This window comes from Dysidea avara, chromosome 5 (genome assembly GCF_963678975.1).
Source record: "Dysidea avara chromosome 5, odDysAvar1.4, whole genome shotgun sequence".
Lineage (NCBI taxonomy): Eukaryota > Metazoa > Porifera > Demospongiae > Dictyoceratida > Dysideidae > Dysidea > Dysidea avara.
This window is the reverse complement of record NC_089276.1, coordinates 27,824,571-27,844,989: the sequence shown is the minus strand read 5'-3', so window position 1 is coordinate 27,844,989 and position 20,419 is coordinate 27,824,571. Positions and strand designations below refer to the sequence as shown.

At 36.8% G+C, this 20,419-nt stretch overlaps 1 protein-coding gene across 1 annotated transcript; it reads right to left on the bottom strand.

The window, feature by feature from the left end:
* Positions 1–72: 72 nt before the first annotated feature.
* Positions 73–20,198, bottom strand: LOC136256958 (KICSTOR complex protein SZT2-like). The gene is made up of 4 exons (XM_066050038.1): positions 20,103–20,198; positions 19,429–19,577; positions 923–1,049; positions 73–211 (listed from the first exon to the last, which is right to left on the bottom strand). The coding sequence occupies exons 1-4, from the start codon at positions 20,115–20,117 to the stop codon at positions 113–115; spliced, it is 390 nt and encodes a 129-aa protein (XP_065906110.1). The 5' UTR covers positions 20,118–20,198; the 3' UTR covers positions 73–112.
* Between the last annotated feature and the right edge of the window lie 221 nt (positions 20,199–20,419).

Below are 20,419 nucleotides of genomic sequence, written 5' to 3'. Positions count from 1 at the left end.
TAGAAAGAATCAACTATTACATAATGGGAAACTCATAGGATCCATGCCTTGATGCACACCCAGTTCCCCACTCATATATACTTAATGAAGCCATCATCACGGTTATGATTGCTTAGTGAAATAGTTGACTTACTGGTTGACACAGTGACTGTAGACACTCGGTCAAGGCAGCAAATGCTTGATCAAGATTGACCTGGTTAGTGGCACTGCTCTGTGAATGAGACAACAAACGCAGTTTACTAACATCATTACCAAGTTATAACCCACCTATCACCATGCATCATCACCTATTTGAACAACTATGCCAACATCATACCACAAATGTTATTTATTTTTTAAAAATTATATAATATTTATAGCAGGTATTCCTGGAAAATCCTAGGGGAAAATGAATCTCCCACATCACAGCACAATATCATAGCCTGTCACTTAAGAGATTTTATTAGTTTAATGGGTAGTCTAGCCAATGTACAGGAAGACAAAATTAAAGCATGTATATAGCTGTCTACATATTTATGATGTAGTACTGAACTCATTAACGACATCACCAGTAAAATGAAACCTGTAAATCAGGTAAGTTACCCTAACTGGAAAAACCCCAAATTTGTCCATATAAAAAGTGACCTATCTAAAAATGAATTCACCTGCTTAATAAGGTCAGACACAAAGGTAACCAGACAAAGAGTTTACCTGCTGGCTTTAAACTGTACTAGATAATTTGCCTCTGGAATCTCCAAGCCCCAAGTCAAAGCAAGATGTTATAGATATGGAGACACATGCACCATTCATGTCAAACATTATAGATGAAATTTGAAAAAAGATTGGTTTTACTGTCAGCCGGCATAGCATATAAGGTCAAAAGAGTTTACTACCATTACAATTACTCCAATACACATGACAGGCCATGCACAATGAGACGTACCACAGCAGCCATTGAAGGGCTCATATCCACAACAAACACAAAACTGTAGTTACAGACTAGGAACAGGACCAGACTATCCTGACTGATCGTGTTGCTATCCCCGGTGGTCCCTAACAACCTCCAGTCCCTATACAATAGGGGATAACAGATCTCATACACATGTAACAAACATAGATTAAAGTGTCAAAATTATAAAGGTACCTTGTTAGTTAGCCTATAGGAGGCTAGCACCTTAAATGAACACATATTACTCAATTCCTTCATCATTATGCAATTTGATCAGTGCATATATACAATACAACTTTATATTTGGTATAAGCAAATGCAAAAAACCTTACTTAACTAGTAAAACCCTAACTATGTTAAGTAACCAAATCATTTCTCCACAACAAAATTCATAACTTATATAGGAAAACAAACACTATAAAAGTATAGTCATAACTATATTCATTGTATTTTTCAAAACACTTTTATCACATACTCCTTTATGATCTGAAATTGATCAGTGTTGCTGGGAGGCTAATGTTATAATGATATTCATGACATATATGTCATGAATATCATTATAACATATGTCATGAATATCATTATAACATTAGCCTCTAAACATTATTAATTTGCAATGGGCAGATTAGCTTTATGATTAAAGATAATTACACAAATTGATTATGTGAACCTCTGCATATGGACACTGACTGTTAAATGTACATGACAAATTATTAAAATCCATATGTCAATAATATCAAAGAGTTTGAGGAGTATAATGTTCAACTTATCAGCTGCATGGCAGCCAAGTTCATCAGTTTCTTCTCATGAAATCTATTAGTACCCATAACCCTTGATATATAGACTAAGCACTCCTCTTGCTGCTCCTACTATACTTGCTGCTACTGCTGGTACAGCTGCTTAATATATACTACTGCCACTTGCTGCTGCTGCTGCTACTGCTGGCACAGCTGCTTAACATATATACTGCTACTTGCTGCTGCCATTTCCTGCTGCCACTACTACTGTTACTGCTTGCTGTTGTTGTTTGTTGCTACTGTATTTTATTCACCATGCATTGAGACATTATCGGCATACATATCACTCCCACACATAGTTCTGTGGATTTCCTATGAAATTAACCGTATGAGTTAGCTTAGTAAATGGTGTATAGCTCCGTAGAGTGAATCACGTAGAATAGCAAACACGTTGAAAAACATGTAACAGGTCACTTTCTGTTGTACTTGTGCCATTCAGCGTTGAAACCGGGTCACTACTGCTGACCCGGATGACCCACTAACCCGGATGACCCACTAACCCGGATTAATTATAGTCGAGGCGTGCGATAAGAGCTATGTTTCGGGTAGCCTCGAGCGAGCGAGACTACCCGCGTGTTTATACTGCAGATCGCTCTGGATGAGATCGCTTCAGTGCGATCCAGATCGATTTGTGAGTCCCGTTTATACTATGAAGGTGAGCCCGCTTCAATCTGTAAAAAACGTAAACCCACAATCATAATTTGCATCGAAGTAAAGGTTGTTGAGAGTTAAAAAGGATTTGTGCTCTCTGAAACGCCAGGTTAGTATAGTATGTTCACGTTGAGCTGAATCCTGAAAAACAGCTAAAAATTAAAAGTGGATTTTTTCTCAGCCGAGTTAACATTTCAGCTAACCAGATGATTATTGGTAACAGCAAAGGTGTCAACAACAGACATGTATGGTTTGGCTCCATTACAAGTTCAGGAAAGGGCTGTAATAAACACTATACTTATATGGCTTCCCCATAGGAAATGTATTGTGAAAATTTTGATTGGCCATAAATATTATGTCAAACATTTGAACAAAAAGATTTTGAAATATTTTTAGCGGATCAAGCAGTACTACAAATGAGCCAAATTTCAAGATCGTGTGTAATTGCATCCATGAGTTATTAAATGTTTTTGAGGATTCAGCTCAACGTGAACATACTATAGGCATGATAATTATATTATTATATTTATTACTGTGCAGCAATCAAAAGATTATAATGCACAGGTGTGATCATAAAAGTTACTTAAGTTATTACAAAACTCATTAGGGGTAGAGGAATTAATTACATCAGCAGGGAGTTGGTTCCATAATTTGATGGTTGATGGGAAAAAGGAAAATTTGTATGCATCAATTAGAGTCATTGGTTGGTGATAGTAGCCACTCCTTAAACTTGAAAGTTTAGGGGTAAGATCATCTGTAGGCACAATCAAATATCCGTTAATTATTTTGTAAAAAGTACTTAATTTAGCTTGGGTTCTTCTTGCCTGTAACAATGGTAGATTAAGAGAAGACAACATGTTAGTAACACTTGAATATCTTGAAAAGTCATTAAAGATAAAGTCTAAAATGTTGGCTTCGATGTTGGCGACTACTCTCAACTCCGTGTAGTTAGTTAACTATTGATTCGCATGCGTACATGTTTGCTTTGAGCCCTTGTGTTGTTCTTTAAGCTGTGTTTCCTTATCGTCGCCTAAATACTTCGCTGTTGCTTCATTTCATCATTACAGTCGCCATTTTAGCTGTAACTGTCCGTACTTTTATTCCGTTTATTAGAGTTAAATCGAACTGCAAGTCACAACTGTTTACACGCAGATGTGAGTCGAATTGGATCGAACTGGACCACCTCAGGTAGGTAGCCCCATTCGAATTTGCGTGGCTCGATTCGGCATGTGTTTACACTGAAGCGCTAATCGGCCCAGATCGAATTACCCCACAATAGCTCGAATTCTACGTCTAGTGTAAACACGTTTTCGCGTTCAATTCGTGTTATAGTTATGTGATAACTAAGCCAGTAAGTTTATAATTTAAAAAATCAGTCAGTGGGTTTTGGTTCTACGTAGCTACTGTGAGTTTACAGGCAGCAATTGGGTGTGGCTTCGTGCATACCTAGTATTACAATTTCCCGATATATTGAAGTGGGTGTGGCTCACAAAAGTACTTATCCTGTTGCAAGACTTGACTATATACAACTCTTACAATAATCGATTAGTGGGCGTGGCTCCACGTAAGCTTGCAGATAGTCAATGGACACAGTTTCGTGCTACAGACTGCACTTACTAATAAATGGGCGTGGCTGAGCGTATGTTTATAACGCGATAAGTGGGCGTGGCTCACGAAAGAACTACGCGATAGCGTTTATAAGTTTCCACGTCGTCAAACGAACAATTTCGTTTCTCACGTGATCCAATCCGGATCAAACCGGATAATTTGTAAAGCGGGTCGGACCCGGATGACCCGACCCGGTTTCAACGCTGGTGCCATTGCATGTATTAGGATGGATTTCACATAGTTTATACATTAGCTTCCATGCTGCAAATGTAAATTGATTACTACTAACCTATCACAGATATGCTGGCCAGTTATATATATGGCTTGCTGTAGACACAGCTTCTATTCTGGATATAAAACATACATCGTTATATTTAACAGATATCGGCAGTTGGTTTAATTATCCCAATCTCACATTCAGGTTTTGTGTACATATATATACTCCTGACCCAGTACTGATAATGACAACAGCTTTTTAAATTTCAACGAACCATTGCAGCGTGGTCATTTTAAAAGCTACAAGTACGCAAGAAATCTGGCCAATATATTTTCACCTGTTGAATTGAATAAAAAGTAAATAATCCTTACATGATGCTAATTGAAGGAGCACCTAGAAAAACTATTTTATCAAAAGAAATTGCTAATCTATGGGCCAATGGTGGGCTCTTTAAAGATGATCTTTTCTTCATATTGTGTTTACGAGATTCTAGCATTCAGAAAGTTACATCATTTTCTGACCTTGCCAAGTATATTATATACTCTCATGCACACTCACAAGCCTCCAGTAAAGTTGACATTTTTACGAAATATTTTGAGCAATCACAAGGTAAAGATATAACAATATTACTTGATGGATTTGATGAATTTGCAAAGGAACTAAGAGATGAATCATTTATTGCTAGTATAATCTACAGAAATATTCTACCTTTTTGCAATCTAATCATAACATCACGACAAACAGCATCAGCAAGTCTTCATAAAAGAGCAGACCGCAGAGTAGACATTTTAGGCTTCACACAGTAAGATCTGTTTCAAAGTTGGATTTGTATATATAGTACATGTTTAATGCCTGTGTTTAATCCTTGCAAAATGCAACCAGAAATGAAGAAAGTCACCTCAGTTAGTAATGATGACCACTGCAAATGGCAGAGTATCAAGATATGACTTCAACTACACTGAAGTGCTAGTAACTTGCACAAACAGTACAAAAGGCTGGTGAATAAAAGTTGTCATGAACAACCTTTAGAATATGTCTCCTTTGAAAGAGTTGAGAATCCCCCATGCATGCTACAGTAGACATGTAAGCTTTTTCTTGAACAGTTGGAATCCATATAATCAAGTTAAAATACAAGCCATGTAATGAGGTGTTTATGAGACTGCTGGATCAGCTGATACCATAGTCAGGTGACTGATAACAAATAAAGTAGTGTAAGCATGTAAACAATGACACTTTGCATGACCTGCAGCTGAGCTAGCAGCTGATACACATACAGCAGTTTTTACAAAACCACACAAGGTCATATAAGGTGATGTTTGACATGAAAGGATAAAAATTGCTAAAGCATGCATATTTATTTTTCATGAAGTGCTGTATGAAAAATAAATTTAATCCTACGCACTAAAGATTTGATACCTTAAAACCAAAGTTTACAAAATGCATCCTAACAAACTAAAATAATACCACTACAGGTACTGTCTCATATAGTAATGACTTCACCTCATTACTGTACATGATGTACACTACAAAGTTAAGCTATTGGGTATACGAATATTATGTCAAGACTGATACAGCTGTCCAACAGAACATTTAGAATTTGAGAACATTTACTTAGGAACAACCAGATGGACTGTTCCAAGCATGTATCTACTGTTTTGCATGTTGAAGAAGTCTTCAATCAGTTGTAAAATTAGTTTTATCATGGCTATAGTGTACGCATGAGGTCCTACGTTGTTGAAGTTTTGGGCCAACCGTCTTCAACTTTTGCAAAATTGGGGTACGTACACAGAGATCTGCCCATGACCCATGCACTGCCACAAAATACGTATTGGATATCTGCTCCATCTTTATTCAAATATCGTTCTTTATATGCCATGAATCTTAATCCATCAATTTCATAATACCAGGTGTTCTCTTAGATTTATTACTCCAGGATTTGTAAGTTAGCCTCCACCAAAACACTGTTTCTATACTCTGTCACACAATGGTAGATTATTTTCATCTTCCAGCTTCCCAGCCACCGTCTGTGATTATTTGTTGCTTTACGATCAGTAGTTGTCTAGTATGTTTAATGGCACTCTTTTTCGTAGTTGTATAAATATGTTAGTTTTCTGTAACATGTGTATGCTCTGGTAATTAACTAACGTAAGGTTAAATCAAAAGTCAACATTCAACTAATCATAGATTGTTGTTGTGTATCAACTGTATTAGATCATGGGGTTTCACTACTTTTCAAAAACTAACATACTATTGAACAAGTTCTATATCAAAAAAAACCTTCCTATGTACATAACAATGACATGTTTTCAAAACAACAACTGGTAATGATTACAATAGATCTAGGGAATCTAGCCATAAAACTTTTTCAGGAGATACCCAACTTGATTCTTTATAAGTTTGCCTTCCAGAAAGAATTGTCAGGACTATTTCCACATTAACAAATTAACATAATGGGACACTGAAATGATGCAGTACTATGCTAAGACAACTGCTTTAATGTACATACATAGGTACATATGTATTACCATGCACACATGTGCAAACTAAGGCTGAAACAGACATCCGTATTATTAGGATATCTGGATAATAATTTACTATCCAGATAGTAATTTCAAGCCATCAGGATAGTTTCTAAATTTTCCTCAATGCATTGTTACACAGTTAACATTACTTAATTCTCATACAATTGTTGTTTGTTTCTATTGTAAAGTACTAGTACAACAAACATGTCTACAATAAAATATACAACACATTTATAGCAAGTGCACTATCTTTAGGATGTCCAGAAAGATTTTGTTCAGGATATCTGGATAGTAAAATTGATCAGCGCTAGTGCAAACTATGTGGATGGTACTAGTAGTACCTACTTGATCATTAGCCTGCAGGTACTACACTTTATATGCTTACAGCACTATGAAACAGTCATGGATTTTTAGTATTCAAGTACTGCACATTTTAATGAGCTTTGAGCAAAGTCTCATGGTTTGTGCTGTGCTTTGCATGCCAGTGCACACGTACGTGCTTTAAGCATAGATCTAAGTGTGTAGCTAAATGTAAAGTACGTACAAACACACAGTCTTTAACCTACTCTAATACAACACACACTCACAAATGTGATAAAAAATGTGCATAAAAAACACAGAAAACAAAAAGGTGCTACTACCAAAAAGGTTCAGTGAATAAAATACCAGGGTACTTAGGTTAATTAATAACTTGAGGTTAACAGGCTGGTGTGCAAACAACAAAGTTGATTGTCAGTGGTTTTGACAGGAGAGTCTATACCAGTGTCAAGCATTGAATTATAGCAGATCATGGGTATGTAATTTCGCTCGAGTCTCACCTTGATACGTGTTTCAATGCTGAGTTACTGAACTACAATTTGACCTTTTAAAAGTGTGTCCAAAAAGGTATGGTTACAAAGAAAAGAAAAAAGCGTCTACAGCTGGATCCGAGTCCACTACTCCTTGCATGCATATCACAAGTGCTATCAATTGAACACTTTGTGCTGTGGTTAACAATGGAAGTTTTCCTATACCATGGCCTTCAATGCACAACTCGTGGTAAGAATTTCAGAGTACCAGATGACAAGTGCTTCACTTCAAGCACATTGACATGCTTAGACTCTGCCGTATGTTAGCAGCATGACAGTGAGCTAGAAAGACAGACTGATAGTCAGATGGACAGCATTCTCAGCTTATATGAATCTTAAGAGGGCACAAGAAGCCTGTCCCTTAGAACTAAATTGCAGATATGAAACAATTGCCATGCTTAAAATTAGTTCATTCTCCTACATTGTTTTATTCAAGCAGTTGTGCAAACAAACTTATTTACCAAAGTTGTATGGTTTTTATGGTGAAGAAGTACTAAAAACACACACACGCCATGAGTAAAATTACAGAAAGTTCAATTGAGATAGCTACCTTGCCGTAACCTTATTCTGCACAAAACAGCTACATTTTAAATACTCGTAAAATGAACTTTTCCATGATACCTTTAGGACTCACCCATTCACATTAACAAACGTAGTAGTGCTGACCCATAATCAAGTTTTACAAGTAATAAATTCAGTAGTCAGTCTTGTATCGGCTTGAGTGATTAGTCACCAGCAGGCTAATCGGCATGGTACATATCAGTTGTATCACATACCCTCATGATTTGCCTGATATGTACACCCACGCTCCCGGGCCTGCGGCTCACGAATTTGGGTGTACGTATCAAGCAAATCACTCAGGCCCATGATACAACTACTACCTACAACTTGTATGATAACTATCTAATAGAGCATACGTGTAGGCTCATATCTGTCCAAAAAAGTCCATGGGTAGTTACTACCTGAAACTGCAGAAGAATATGTTCTACATTGTGGTGGTACATGCATGTTGACAACATGATACACAGATCAAAAGATTGCATGTACACTTTCCTATTTACAGTCATTAATTCTGTAACTTTGTGTCATAAGAGAATTCAAACTACAAACAATCCATGCCGATATACCGTATAACAACAAAATTGCTAAATTGGGCGAATCATCACTAAATTTTAAATTCGTCAATATTATTTTCTTACCTTGTGTCCAGGCTTTTAATAGCAGTTGTTAAGGTAGGTCTTGACCAAACAATGGCTTCATGGGTACTTACAGCCTTTAATATTCCTTACTGGTAAATTAGCGTAGCTCCATACATTCAAGTGGGTGTGGCTCATAACAGAAGCTGCCTGTTGTAAGACTAAACTAGAATTGGTGGACATGGCTTCACGTAAGCTTGCAGACAGCAACAGACATGGATTCATGCACACCCAATGATAAATGGGCAAGGCATATGCCTACAGACAAAAACACATGATCCTGATAAGTGGGCATTGCTTACAAAATAAACTGGGCTCAGCAGGGGGTGTAAGTTAACAGATCCATTACACAATGTGATCTACTCTGGGTCAGACCAGGATATTTTATAAAGCAGGATGACTGACCTGGTTTCAACCATGAAAGCAACCATGAAAGCAACCAGGCAGGTAGCCAGCTTTGTACCGATGCATGCAGGGTGAAGCAGTGACTTATCATGACTAAATCTGCAAGACAGACATTTCAGTACAAGAAGGATTGTACAGCATGCTTGCTTCATCCTTCTGTCAGCTTACAACACGTGCAACCTTGCGTGCAACATGCAGTGTAGTGTCAGTGAGGATATTTCGCCAAATTAAAATATCGTCAACTATTAGTTTTGCTAATATTAATTTTGTTGTTCTATGGTGTGAGAATGACAAAGTCCTGACAAATTGCTCATTGGATTTGGCAGGACATTATGTCCTTTTAAAGTATCAGAGGGAAGCCTACAGTCTGAGCTGTATATGACTGTTTAGTCTACTAACAATAACTACCAGTTGGTTGCAACCCAAGGGAGGAACCACATATGTACCAATGCCAACCCCTCTGCTGTACTGAACCACCATAAAAGCAGCTATACAGCACTTTTGTGGCTATGACAAACAACACCCAGGCAATTTGGCACAACAGGCAGAGTGCATTTGTGTCTGTAGAGAAACCTGTGTATTAAGGACACCTTGAAATCGACCAAAAGTGTCTGATTATCAAGGTGTCCTGTTTTTCCAGGTCAGCTTACATGCTAAAGGATATAAGGACAATTCTTTAAGTGTCCAGATTATGCAGGCGTCCTTATTTTCAAGTGACCTGATTAACAGGTTCCACTGTATACAAAGTATCTAGCCAGTTGCATGTTTTTCCAGCCAACTGCAAATTTGTCAGGAAATCTTGTCCTAAGCCCTGTGTATTATATAGTTTTCTAATTCTTCTTGTTAATATGCATGACAATATACATTATACATTCATTCCAATACAGTCACTTAAGTCTGTGTAGTATGTTTAATTATCAAAAAAATCTAACAATGTACAGTGAAACCTGACTCTTCACATCTAAATAGTCTTGGCGACACCAAAATAATTGTAACTCTTCACTGTCAGTCAGTTCACTTAATAGTTCCATAATAAACACACAGTGACACAATGTTTTGTAGTTGTTTTAGAGTTTACCTCTAAAACTTGGAGTATGGTACACATATACGAAGACTAAGTATGGTATTTATCCCACTGATCAGAGAGTGCTTATTCAGACAGTTGCTTCATTGAATACAATTTACTGCATGTCGACCACTGTAGACAACACAGTACCGTAATTTTCCGGTTTGTTGTCAAATCAAACTCGCGCATGTGCAGTACAAATTCAAATCTTCTAGTGAACATTTAGTGGATAAAAGTACCAGTAAACTAACATAATCAGTTCATTAAAGATAGTGAATCATTCACCCTTTGATTATAAGTATCTGCTACGATGTTTAGAACATATTTGAATCATGTGCAACATTGCTGGTGAGCATGCGCAAAGTTTATTGTTGACAACAACCGGAAAATTATGGTACATGGTTGGTACTGACCACCACTCAAAACCACTACCACTCAACAACCACTACAGATTCACTTCTGACATACACAAGTTGAGGCCCCACACTACATTTCTGTTTCTGCATGGACTCAACCCTAGCCACCATTAAATCTGGGCACATCAATGACAACTACTACTTAATATCACTCCACTACAGTACATGGTCTCAGATCTCATACGTGGTTTTTGCAAGAAATTTATACTATGCTGTAATCACAGGTATTGAGTATTGAATATACAATGGTTCCTGATAATAATAAATCAGTTTTGCTTTGAAAAATTAATTTTTGGCGGTTCACTTACATATGACTCATCTTTACATAGCAACTACTCTAATATAGCATGCACTTTTCAACCAGACTATTTACTGACAAAGTATTGTAAATGAACAGTTGAGTTGTGTATGGTGTCATTTAATGCAGAGTTGACTAGCAACTGTTATGACAACCATTACATATTCAACCATTACATATTCAACCATGGTTCTATATACCGCCAGTTGAGTGAAAATGCTTCTAGCAGTATAGAGGCTAGACTCTGTGTGTGTGTGCATGTGTGAGCTGGGTTCTACTATAAAGGAGTCTTGATTGACAACCTTGAACTGTCAAACACTAATCAAATTTTATCATCCCTGTATGTGCACATATACGTTTGTATGCATTTATGCAAATATTATAATAACGATTGTGACTGTCTCAGCAAAAACCCATCTAGTTTGCACAAGCATGTGTTTTTTAGAAAAACAAAATTTTAAAAATTGATGAAAGTACACGTGTTACAAAGAAAAATTTACGCAAGTTTTAATCGAGCAGGAAAAGAAATCTTAAATCGATTAAACCTATATACCATCTTATTCAACTACTCATGGGGAGTTGGAAAATCTGTTTCGTTTCTGTAGTCCCAATGGCTTGCGTGTCATGTACATTTGTTTATGATGCAGTAGATGTAAACAAAATCGTCGCTGTTTTTTTTTCTCAGTAAAACCGCCTTCATACACATATGCGCAAGTAACTTCAGGGCTAAAACTATACCTTGGTCGATCTGCCAATCCATGGTGAACATTGAAAGCCAAATCTCATCTCTGTAGACTAATCCAAACAGAAGCTATGGCTGCAAATGTAAGTGCCTGTAGTTTATTTTTAGTACAGTCACTGGACAAATCAATTTCCTTGCTCTCCCTACTTTCTAGCACTGTAATTCCAAAACTACTCACCATAATTGATTGAAATATTCCTTGGACAATGCAGATAACACTGAAATAACACTGAAAAAGAAATTCAGAAGTTGTGCGAACTAGATGGGTTTTTGCTGAGATGGTCACAATTATCATAGAGTACAGTAGTAATGTAGGGATCATGGAGGTTACATCTTTAGATTGTCTACTACATAGCTTAACCTCTGTATTTAAATAGTCACCAAATATTTGGATTCCAAGGTGTCTGTTATAGATAGGTACCACTGTAGTACAGAATTATGATTAATGTTATGTGCCTTTAAAACCACCTCAAGACTAGAGTAGTATAAAACAGCAAGATGACAACAAACACACCTAAAAATTCCTTATAATGAGTTTAGGCATTTGGTGATCAAACCCAAAAGCACTATTTCATCTCAGTACCTGCCTGCCATAACATTACCTTTGTTGTCCATTTTGCAATGTCTGATAACATAACAATCCCACCCAGTATGATCAGTAGACTAAAATAGAATGGTGCACTGTAATAAGCTCATTTATAGCAAACATGCACGCTTACAAGGGGTAGATCTGAAGGGTAAATGTGCCCAAAAGAAAAGGTGAAATCGTCGAATACTCAAATACAATAGTCAATTGTACTCTAATAGATCGGTCACACCTCACCTACGAAATGTGGATTGTAAACATGATGCCTGAGGCCGTAACACAAAGAAGAGTGTTTATGCTCACGCTCTGTATGAGAGAGATTCTTACAAGTGCAAACTTTGAGTTCTATATTTTTGTATGAGACACTATCCATGAGCTATAATCAACCATTACAGCTGTGCCATCTACTGATTTTGAGCCATTATAATATTCAAAATCTGTTAGCACCTGGAGGGGGAGCCTAAATCTGGAAAACTTATTATCATTTTATTATCACTAAATCTGGAAAACTTCATATAGCAAGAACATATTTGCATCTTTATGGTATGATACTGAGCTAACTCCAGTGTTATAAGAATGAGATTGTCAGAGTAACAATTCATGATATTGCATCAACAATTTCCAAAAAAAAGTTGAGAATGCAAGAATCTTGCAAAGTCAAGATTTTGCAACAGATAAAGTTGATCTAATAAGAACAGATGGTTCATGCAAGATTTTCTCATGGTCACTCAAGTGGTGTTCCAACTGACACCAGTCTGGTAATATCTATGCAATAGTGGAGAAATAAAGGGGACACAAAGGAAAGCATCTTTGGGTTTGGTTATGCCTAACCAAAACTGTATAGCTGTTGTGAAGAAAAAGAGAGGTTAGTTTTTGGATAATATTACTGGACAGGAATGCCCAAACCTCCATGATCCCTACTACACCCTACAGTATGATACTCTAATATAACAGTCAAACGATCAGTGTACAAAAGTGCTCTATAGACTTACTGACCATTCTTTTACACAGAAAGAAGAAAATATTTGTGCTTACTGTGCTAGCATTTATTCTGTACCAACACACAATAATCAATTAATGGGCTTTTACTTTTAACATTCAGCTGACTACATAATCAGTAGTTGTAGTCATATTCCAATATTTTGTGAAAACAGTGGTATCTGCTCAGTATTATATCTGAACTCCATTATCTGTATGTCAAAGTGACTGTTGTATTAGAGTATTTTGTCCACCAGTATTTGCGTGTATGTTTTATTAGAGTATATATTAATTAATAATTGAACAATAGTCAGTATATTAATAAACAGATTTTACTTTTCAATAGTACGTATGTTTAGAACTAATTGTGTACTTATGAGACGGACATGGAGATGTAATTTAATAATACATGACCTACCTCCTCTGGATAGCTCATGGTAGGAGTATGCAAAGAAAACTTTGCAATTATAACACAATTTTCACATGAACACTGCTCCGATCTGGGGCTCAGTTGTTGTTGGAGAACAGCTTCATTGATTATCATCATGAACGTGGTACTGAATCTCGCCTACCCATCACGATCTGCACTAGAAACTGGTCACATCAAAGGGACTGTATATTTTTCCAAAATCCAGGACTAGTGGCTAATATAGTGAGGTTAATTGATAAACCACAATTATAATTTTTTAATTTTCAAAAACAGCTGAAAGTTTTCGACATTTAACCCGTAATCCAGAAAACTGAATTGGAATAAAACAATAAAAATGTACAAAATGTACTTGTGTGGTTCCAAACAGACATGTTGTAGAGTATTCAGCCAGTTTCTTAGAAATATAGATTAATTGTCGTGAAACAAGCTACGTATCTGAATGTGTATATACCACACACACAACATACCCGCTATGAACACTCGAACTGTTGCCCTCCTGGTCAGCCATTTAATGTGCTACCTATATATCAGTAAAATCAGCCATTCATAAAAAATTTGGTGTCAAGAAAATTTTGATAGGATGAAGTACAGCTGAGTTTTATTCATTGCTATATGTGAACAAGAAAGACGAAAAGATGGTTTTTTATAGTTTAAATTACAACATGAAGCTCTGGGTTTACAAATTTAAACCAAAATTTTATGATGAGTAAAATGGTGTCCGTAGCAGTACGTAACATGCATATAATCCAGTTTACTGGATAACGTGTTTTCAGTGCTTACGTTTTTTAAAACAGTTGCAGATTTAAGAATCAAATCATTTGAAAATTACTCATTACACAGTGAAACCATCACTAGCAGAGGTTACTAGCTACTTTAATGCACTAGTGACTTTTGCATTCATCCTATTACTGAGACACTCTTTGAATAGTGTGGATATACACTGATATAGAAAAAGATCAGCAAAGCAATAGAAAATCAGGATGCCATAGTTAAAATGTAAACTAAATTCTGCAAGCAAGGCTACAGTCTCTACTGAGTTGAGTATAAGGAATTTTAAATTCAAGTAGAGGTCTTAGAAATAAAATGTATAGTATTTTTAAAAAATCGTTAATTTAAAAATGAAACAGGATCTTTGCAATAAAAAGTAGTGTAACAAGAGATGAATGATGGTATTACAGCATACCATGGTGGGAAGTCCCTACTTTGGCATTGAACAAAATAATTGTTATAGCTAATGTGCCAAAGTAGGGACTTTCCCACTGAGCTATGTTGTAATATCATCATTTATCTCTTGTTACACTACTTTTTATTGCATAAATACTTCATTTTTAAATAAACAATTATAAAAAAATACTAGTTTGTTCAGTTTTTTGTTGTAGCACAGCTAGCTAGCCACAGTGTAACTTGTGACTGTTCTATTAGAATATCATACATGACTGTTGTATTAGAGTATCGCGAGTCAATGTGCAGCTAGCTAGACCAAGGTCATATTGTTTACTATTAAGTAAATAATATAGCTAGACTGTTAAGAGGTGTGCATGGTCTCCGTACTCTATCACTATTAGTTCACCTAGATCTTTATTTGACGGGTGTGGTCGCGAACCTAGGAACCCAATTGCAAAATTGCAGATATCTAGCTAGTATACCTGTTATAGTAGCGCCAGGACTGAAGCACTTTTGAAATCCAGCTCTGAAATAATTCTGTAGCATCTAAATATGCAGCTGAAAGAAAGTGTTGATACGGAAAATTAACGCCTCGATATAGTTTCGTTGGATGAAGAAGACAAGCAGCTTGATTGAAGATAAAAGAAAAGACAAGGTGCAGAGGGCCTACGCTCAATCGGAACCCCAAAAGGTACATCCCACTGGTGAGTTTGTTATTGTGGCGTAAAATGGTGGCCGTGCACTGCTTCGTTTGGCCTCTAGCCTTGCGACTGTGGTCACTCAGTCAGTCAGTCTAAAATTAGAGTTTTGGTGACTGTTAAAAATTCTATATCCGGCAACGTGCAAGTGTTTTATTATAATTAATGCTGTATTATAAATCATATGGACTAGTACTATTCTGCAAAGGTGATTTTTGCCTTGTATGACGTCTCTAGTATGATTTTCAAAGGCGGAATTTTGGGTGGCATGCGAAATTTTCAGGGGATCCCTACTTAAACGGTATTACCGTACCATTTGATATACCAGACATGTGGAAATTTTCACGGTACATAATTTTCACAGATTTCACAGTTAACAGAGCAACAGTGATCCATGAAAATTTGATAGCGTGTGACTGTTTTTTGCTGCAATATGACAGTAATGACATAGACAAAAAATTCTTTCACTGTCATTACATTAGTTGTTGTATTTATGGCTAGCTACCATATCTATGAGAACGTGTGGAATCTCCAAGTTGGAAAGAAGATGAATCGAATCTAAAAATGCGTAGGACCCCTTCGTAGTAGGCTAAGCTATTGTTGGCCACATGCAGAAACTGGTGGCAGCTGCAATGTCATGTTTGCATGTTTTGCAGTGTACTGTAGCTGTCTTGTTCATCAAGCTTGATACAGTATATCCAACACATTTCAACTTTCCTTGACCATCTGATCGGCTGTAAATGGCAGTTTCAGCTCAGCCTGTGATAACCACTCACACAGTCAATAGTTGACTGCAACACACATACAAGCCTAGCTTATATTAACGGATTATGTTCCCATTGTGCAACACGAGCTTAAACACAATCAACACATGAGACAACTCCTTTTTATCATCACCATTCACCAGTATGTGATCTGTGAGTGAAAAATTCTGTTTTAGCATGCATATGTAGTATGCAACTGTGAAATTCATACCGCAAAAGTTTCTGTAGATATATAGTAAACATTTTAAACCAACTTCAGTTTTATGAAGTAGGAGTGCGTGTATGTGAGGTCACGAAACTTGAATGATCAACATGGCTACAATACTGTACATACACAAATCAGTTATCATAAGAATTCACCATACATGTATGTATAGGGTGACATGCAAATATCATGTATGGTAAGTATGTGTTGGACTTTAATATATTAAGAGTCACGTATAATTGTAACAGTGACTGATAACTGGATATTGACATTTGAGAACAATATAGAAATATATTTATTGAAATACACACAAAACATATTACTGTAGGTTGTTTCCAATACAACTTAAGCCATGACATAAATAATACGATAACATTTAAACCTCCCTACTTGAAATATTATGCCATGTGACCATGCACAAATGTTACGTGATACATGAGTGTTACATGTATGTGAGGTGCATGTTATCTACATGATCCAGTGACATGTTATAGTGAGGGCTGCATGTATGTGACATGCATGCACAACTCCTGTATATTGACATACACGTTAGTGATGTTACATACTGTACATGTAGGGTGACATGTTGCACTTTTTGCATGCAGAATCCTACAATGAAATCTTACACTTGCTTGTTACACTTTACTGTGTACATGTAACATACTGTAGCTACTTCATGGGGACTACCATGTGTACCAGGGGACTGAGAAATGCATTAACCAATAGAAACGATAGCAATAGCATGCATGTAACATGAATGTACATGAATGCACCAGCATGCTAGCTTTTGAACATTCATGTTACAACTTGGTACAGTACATACATGTTGGAATTCATGTCACATACATGCTGGAAACCCCAAAGCCATGCATGTTAAACAAACATGTACAATAGATTGACTACATACATGTTTAGGAGGTCATGCATGCCTACTTAGGAAATTGCATGTAATGAGCACCATATATATTTCCAGTAGGGAACGGGAGTGTATAAACAGTGGAATGGACTACTGGAATGATGGAATACTGGAGTGATGGAATGGAATTTTTAAAAATTCAATATCATTTTTACATCTAAATAAGTACAACTCCTCCCCTTAAGTAAGCAAATAAATAGTATTCCCCTTGAAGTCAGCTCTTTTAGCATACTTTTCCTCACCACAACACTTGTATGACTTATAACTCAATATTCGTCTGAAACTAACTGTCTTAATGAAGGTTCAGTTCAGTGTGCAACGTGACACTGCCACAACGAACTTTGGCTTAAATTTTGTTTTCTGGCATAATTATGGAAAAGGCTCATTGTAAACGTTTACTAGTCCCGTTTTACTTTATCCAAAGATTTAATTTCACTTAGGTTCCTACTCCTCCTAGGTTAGTGGTAAACACCTCGTACAAACTCTGCCTTCTGTGTCTGCCCTCCAGTGCCTAACTGGTATAGTTGATAATAAATAAATGAATACTTCATTATACATTGAATGTACTTTTGCAATGCATACATGTAATCAGCTAGCTAGCTAACTTTTTATCATTTGGGAACAAGGGTTAAGTCAGGAGTCTTCTTGGTATTCCCAATAAACTGTTATTGTACATGTTCATAACTGACTTTACACTACATTACATTGGTAAACTTTGTGTATGGTGAGGTGAAGTATGATAATAGAGCTGACTTCAAGGGGTGTATCCAATCACTGGACTGGACTACTGGACTGGACTACTGGACTGGACTACTGGACTGGACTACTGGACTGGACTACTGGACTGGACTACTGGACTGGACTACTGGACTGGACTGGACTGGACTACTGGACTGGACTGGACTACTGGACTGGACTACTGGACTGGACTGGACTACTGGACTGGACTGGACTACTGGACTGGACTGGATTACTGGACTCAAGTTTTTTTTTGTTTTTTTCTTGCCTTTTATCACCAGACTTAACCACAAAAAGTGTTTTAGAATTTGATACAATTCACCAACATGAAACATGTACTAAAACTTGTACTTTGATCACAAAAACTGCATGCACTAAAACCTAAGTGCAGTTCGTTATCGAAAATAATTTGCCTACTACTAACAATGTTTCAAGCACTGTGCACTGTTAACATTACTAATGCATCCGTCTGTCTTCTCTATAGCCTTCTTGTAAAATAGCACACAATAATCATTTTACCATGCAATTATGTTATGTAACATAGAAATCACCTGTAGCCTTTCAGCGGTCTGCACATTCACTCTAGCTTTGCCAGCTCTTTGGTTTATATTGTTTGTAAATAGCAACGAGTGGGCAGTGTTACAAAGAATTGCTTCTCATTGTGCACACTTTCAAACAGGAAGGTAAGGTTACACATATTAGCAAAAAATACGGTAACTGTAACAAAGAGTTCAAACCAAAGTTATACCATTAAATAAACCACCAAAACTAGCACCTACCTTTTTCAAACACACATCTATAAACAGGCTGTAGGACCAGGTGTCCTACAGACCTTCAGCATTTGTGCTTAAAATAATAGACTATGTACAGTTAGCTGTACGTGCCTCTAATACTCAAGACGAGATGGTATACTACCCTATGTAATCACTTTTAGTCGGTGAAAGAGGTGTTTGCGGTCAAAAAAATGTGTTTGAGCAAATTTTATGTGAATCCAGTAGTGTAGTGAATGGATACACCCAGTAATCCTATTTATTTGCTTACTTAAGGGAAGGAGTTGTACTTGTTTGGATGTAAAAACTGATATTGAACTTTTAAAAAATTCCATTCCACCATTCCAGTATTCCACAGTCCATTCCACTGTTTATACACTCCCGATACTGCATTGCATAAAAATGCAGCCTACATGTTTTTTTTACATGCAAGCAACATATTAATGTTTTATAACTTGCACACACACATACACAATACAACATACTTCTCCTCAGTGCCTTCTTTTAGTTCATGTCCAAGTCTCTGCAGAAACCATGCAGCTCTACAACTACGGGAAAGTCCCCTATCTGATGTCAACAATATATAGGCCTCATTAGGGGCATCCCCTCCACTGCTACTAGTGCTCCCAGCAACCTAACAATACACACAACTAACACGAGTTTTGTAAAAACATTCAACAAGAGATCATGCGACCTTCAACACCTGTGCTGTAAAAGCATTAATAAATAAAATAATAATGTTTAGATCTTGTAATTTCAAACAATGTGTTGATTACTAGCATTAGCATGTGTATTTATGAGACACTACCTCATGCGGAGCTAGCTAATCACTGATGTATGTATGCATGTACTGTGCATGTTATCTATGTAGGCATGTTATCTATGTAGGTGTTGCCTCTCCACCCACTGGAATGGGTGGTATGGTAGGTGTGGTTCTACACACATTAATGTACTTCTTAGTGCTTGAGTTTATGTGCCGACTAGTCTTCTCAACATTACAATCTGCACACAGGCACATATCCCTCAAGCACAACGAGTGGAGACACTCACATGTACAATGCAACCAAGTTTTACACGATTACACACTTGATTACACCATGCCAAAAATCACAGCTGTCTCGCATTCACTATCCTAAACACATGTACTTATTACACTCACTCGTTTAAACACCATAGCAGCTCCAACAAACGACTAAACAATTATTTCATGATCGGCCTATTTCTCGTCTCAAGTTTCTTCTATTTAATGCCCAGGTGAGCGTTACATAGACGACACACCATCTCGCCATTGAGGTAGTGGACAAGTAAGTTAGATTGTACTAGGACTGTGAAAGTTGTACTAGGATTTACATAATGCGTTTTGCTTGTGTATCTTTCTTAGGTATAAAGTTCTTTTGTGTGTGAATCACGTGCACGTGGCCTTCAAGAATGATATCTGACGTACAGTTGGCACTATTTGCTAACGTCCTAGGAGTA

Coding starts and splice junctions, on each gene's coding strand:
- LOC136256958 (XM_066050038.1), bottom strand. Junction 1,050..19,428: donor AAAGAAGGCACTGAGGAGAA/GTATGTTGTATT, acceptor CCTATTGTATAG/GGACTGGAGGTTGTTAGGGA. Junction 212..922: donor GCCCTTCAATGGCTGCTGTG/GTACGTCTCATT, acceptor TCTCATTCACAG/AGCAGTGCCACTAACCAGGT.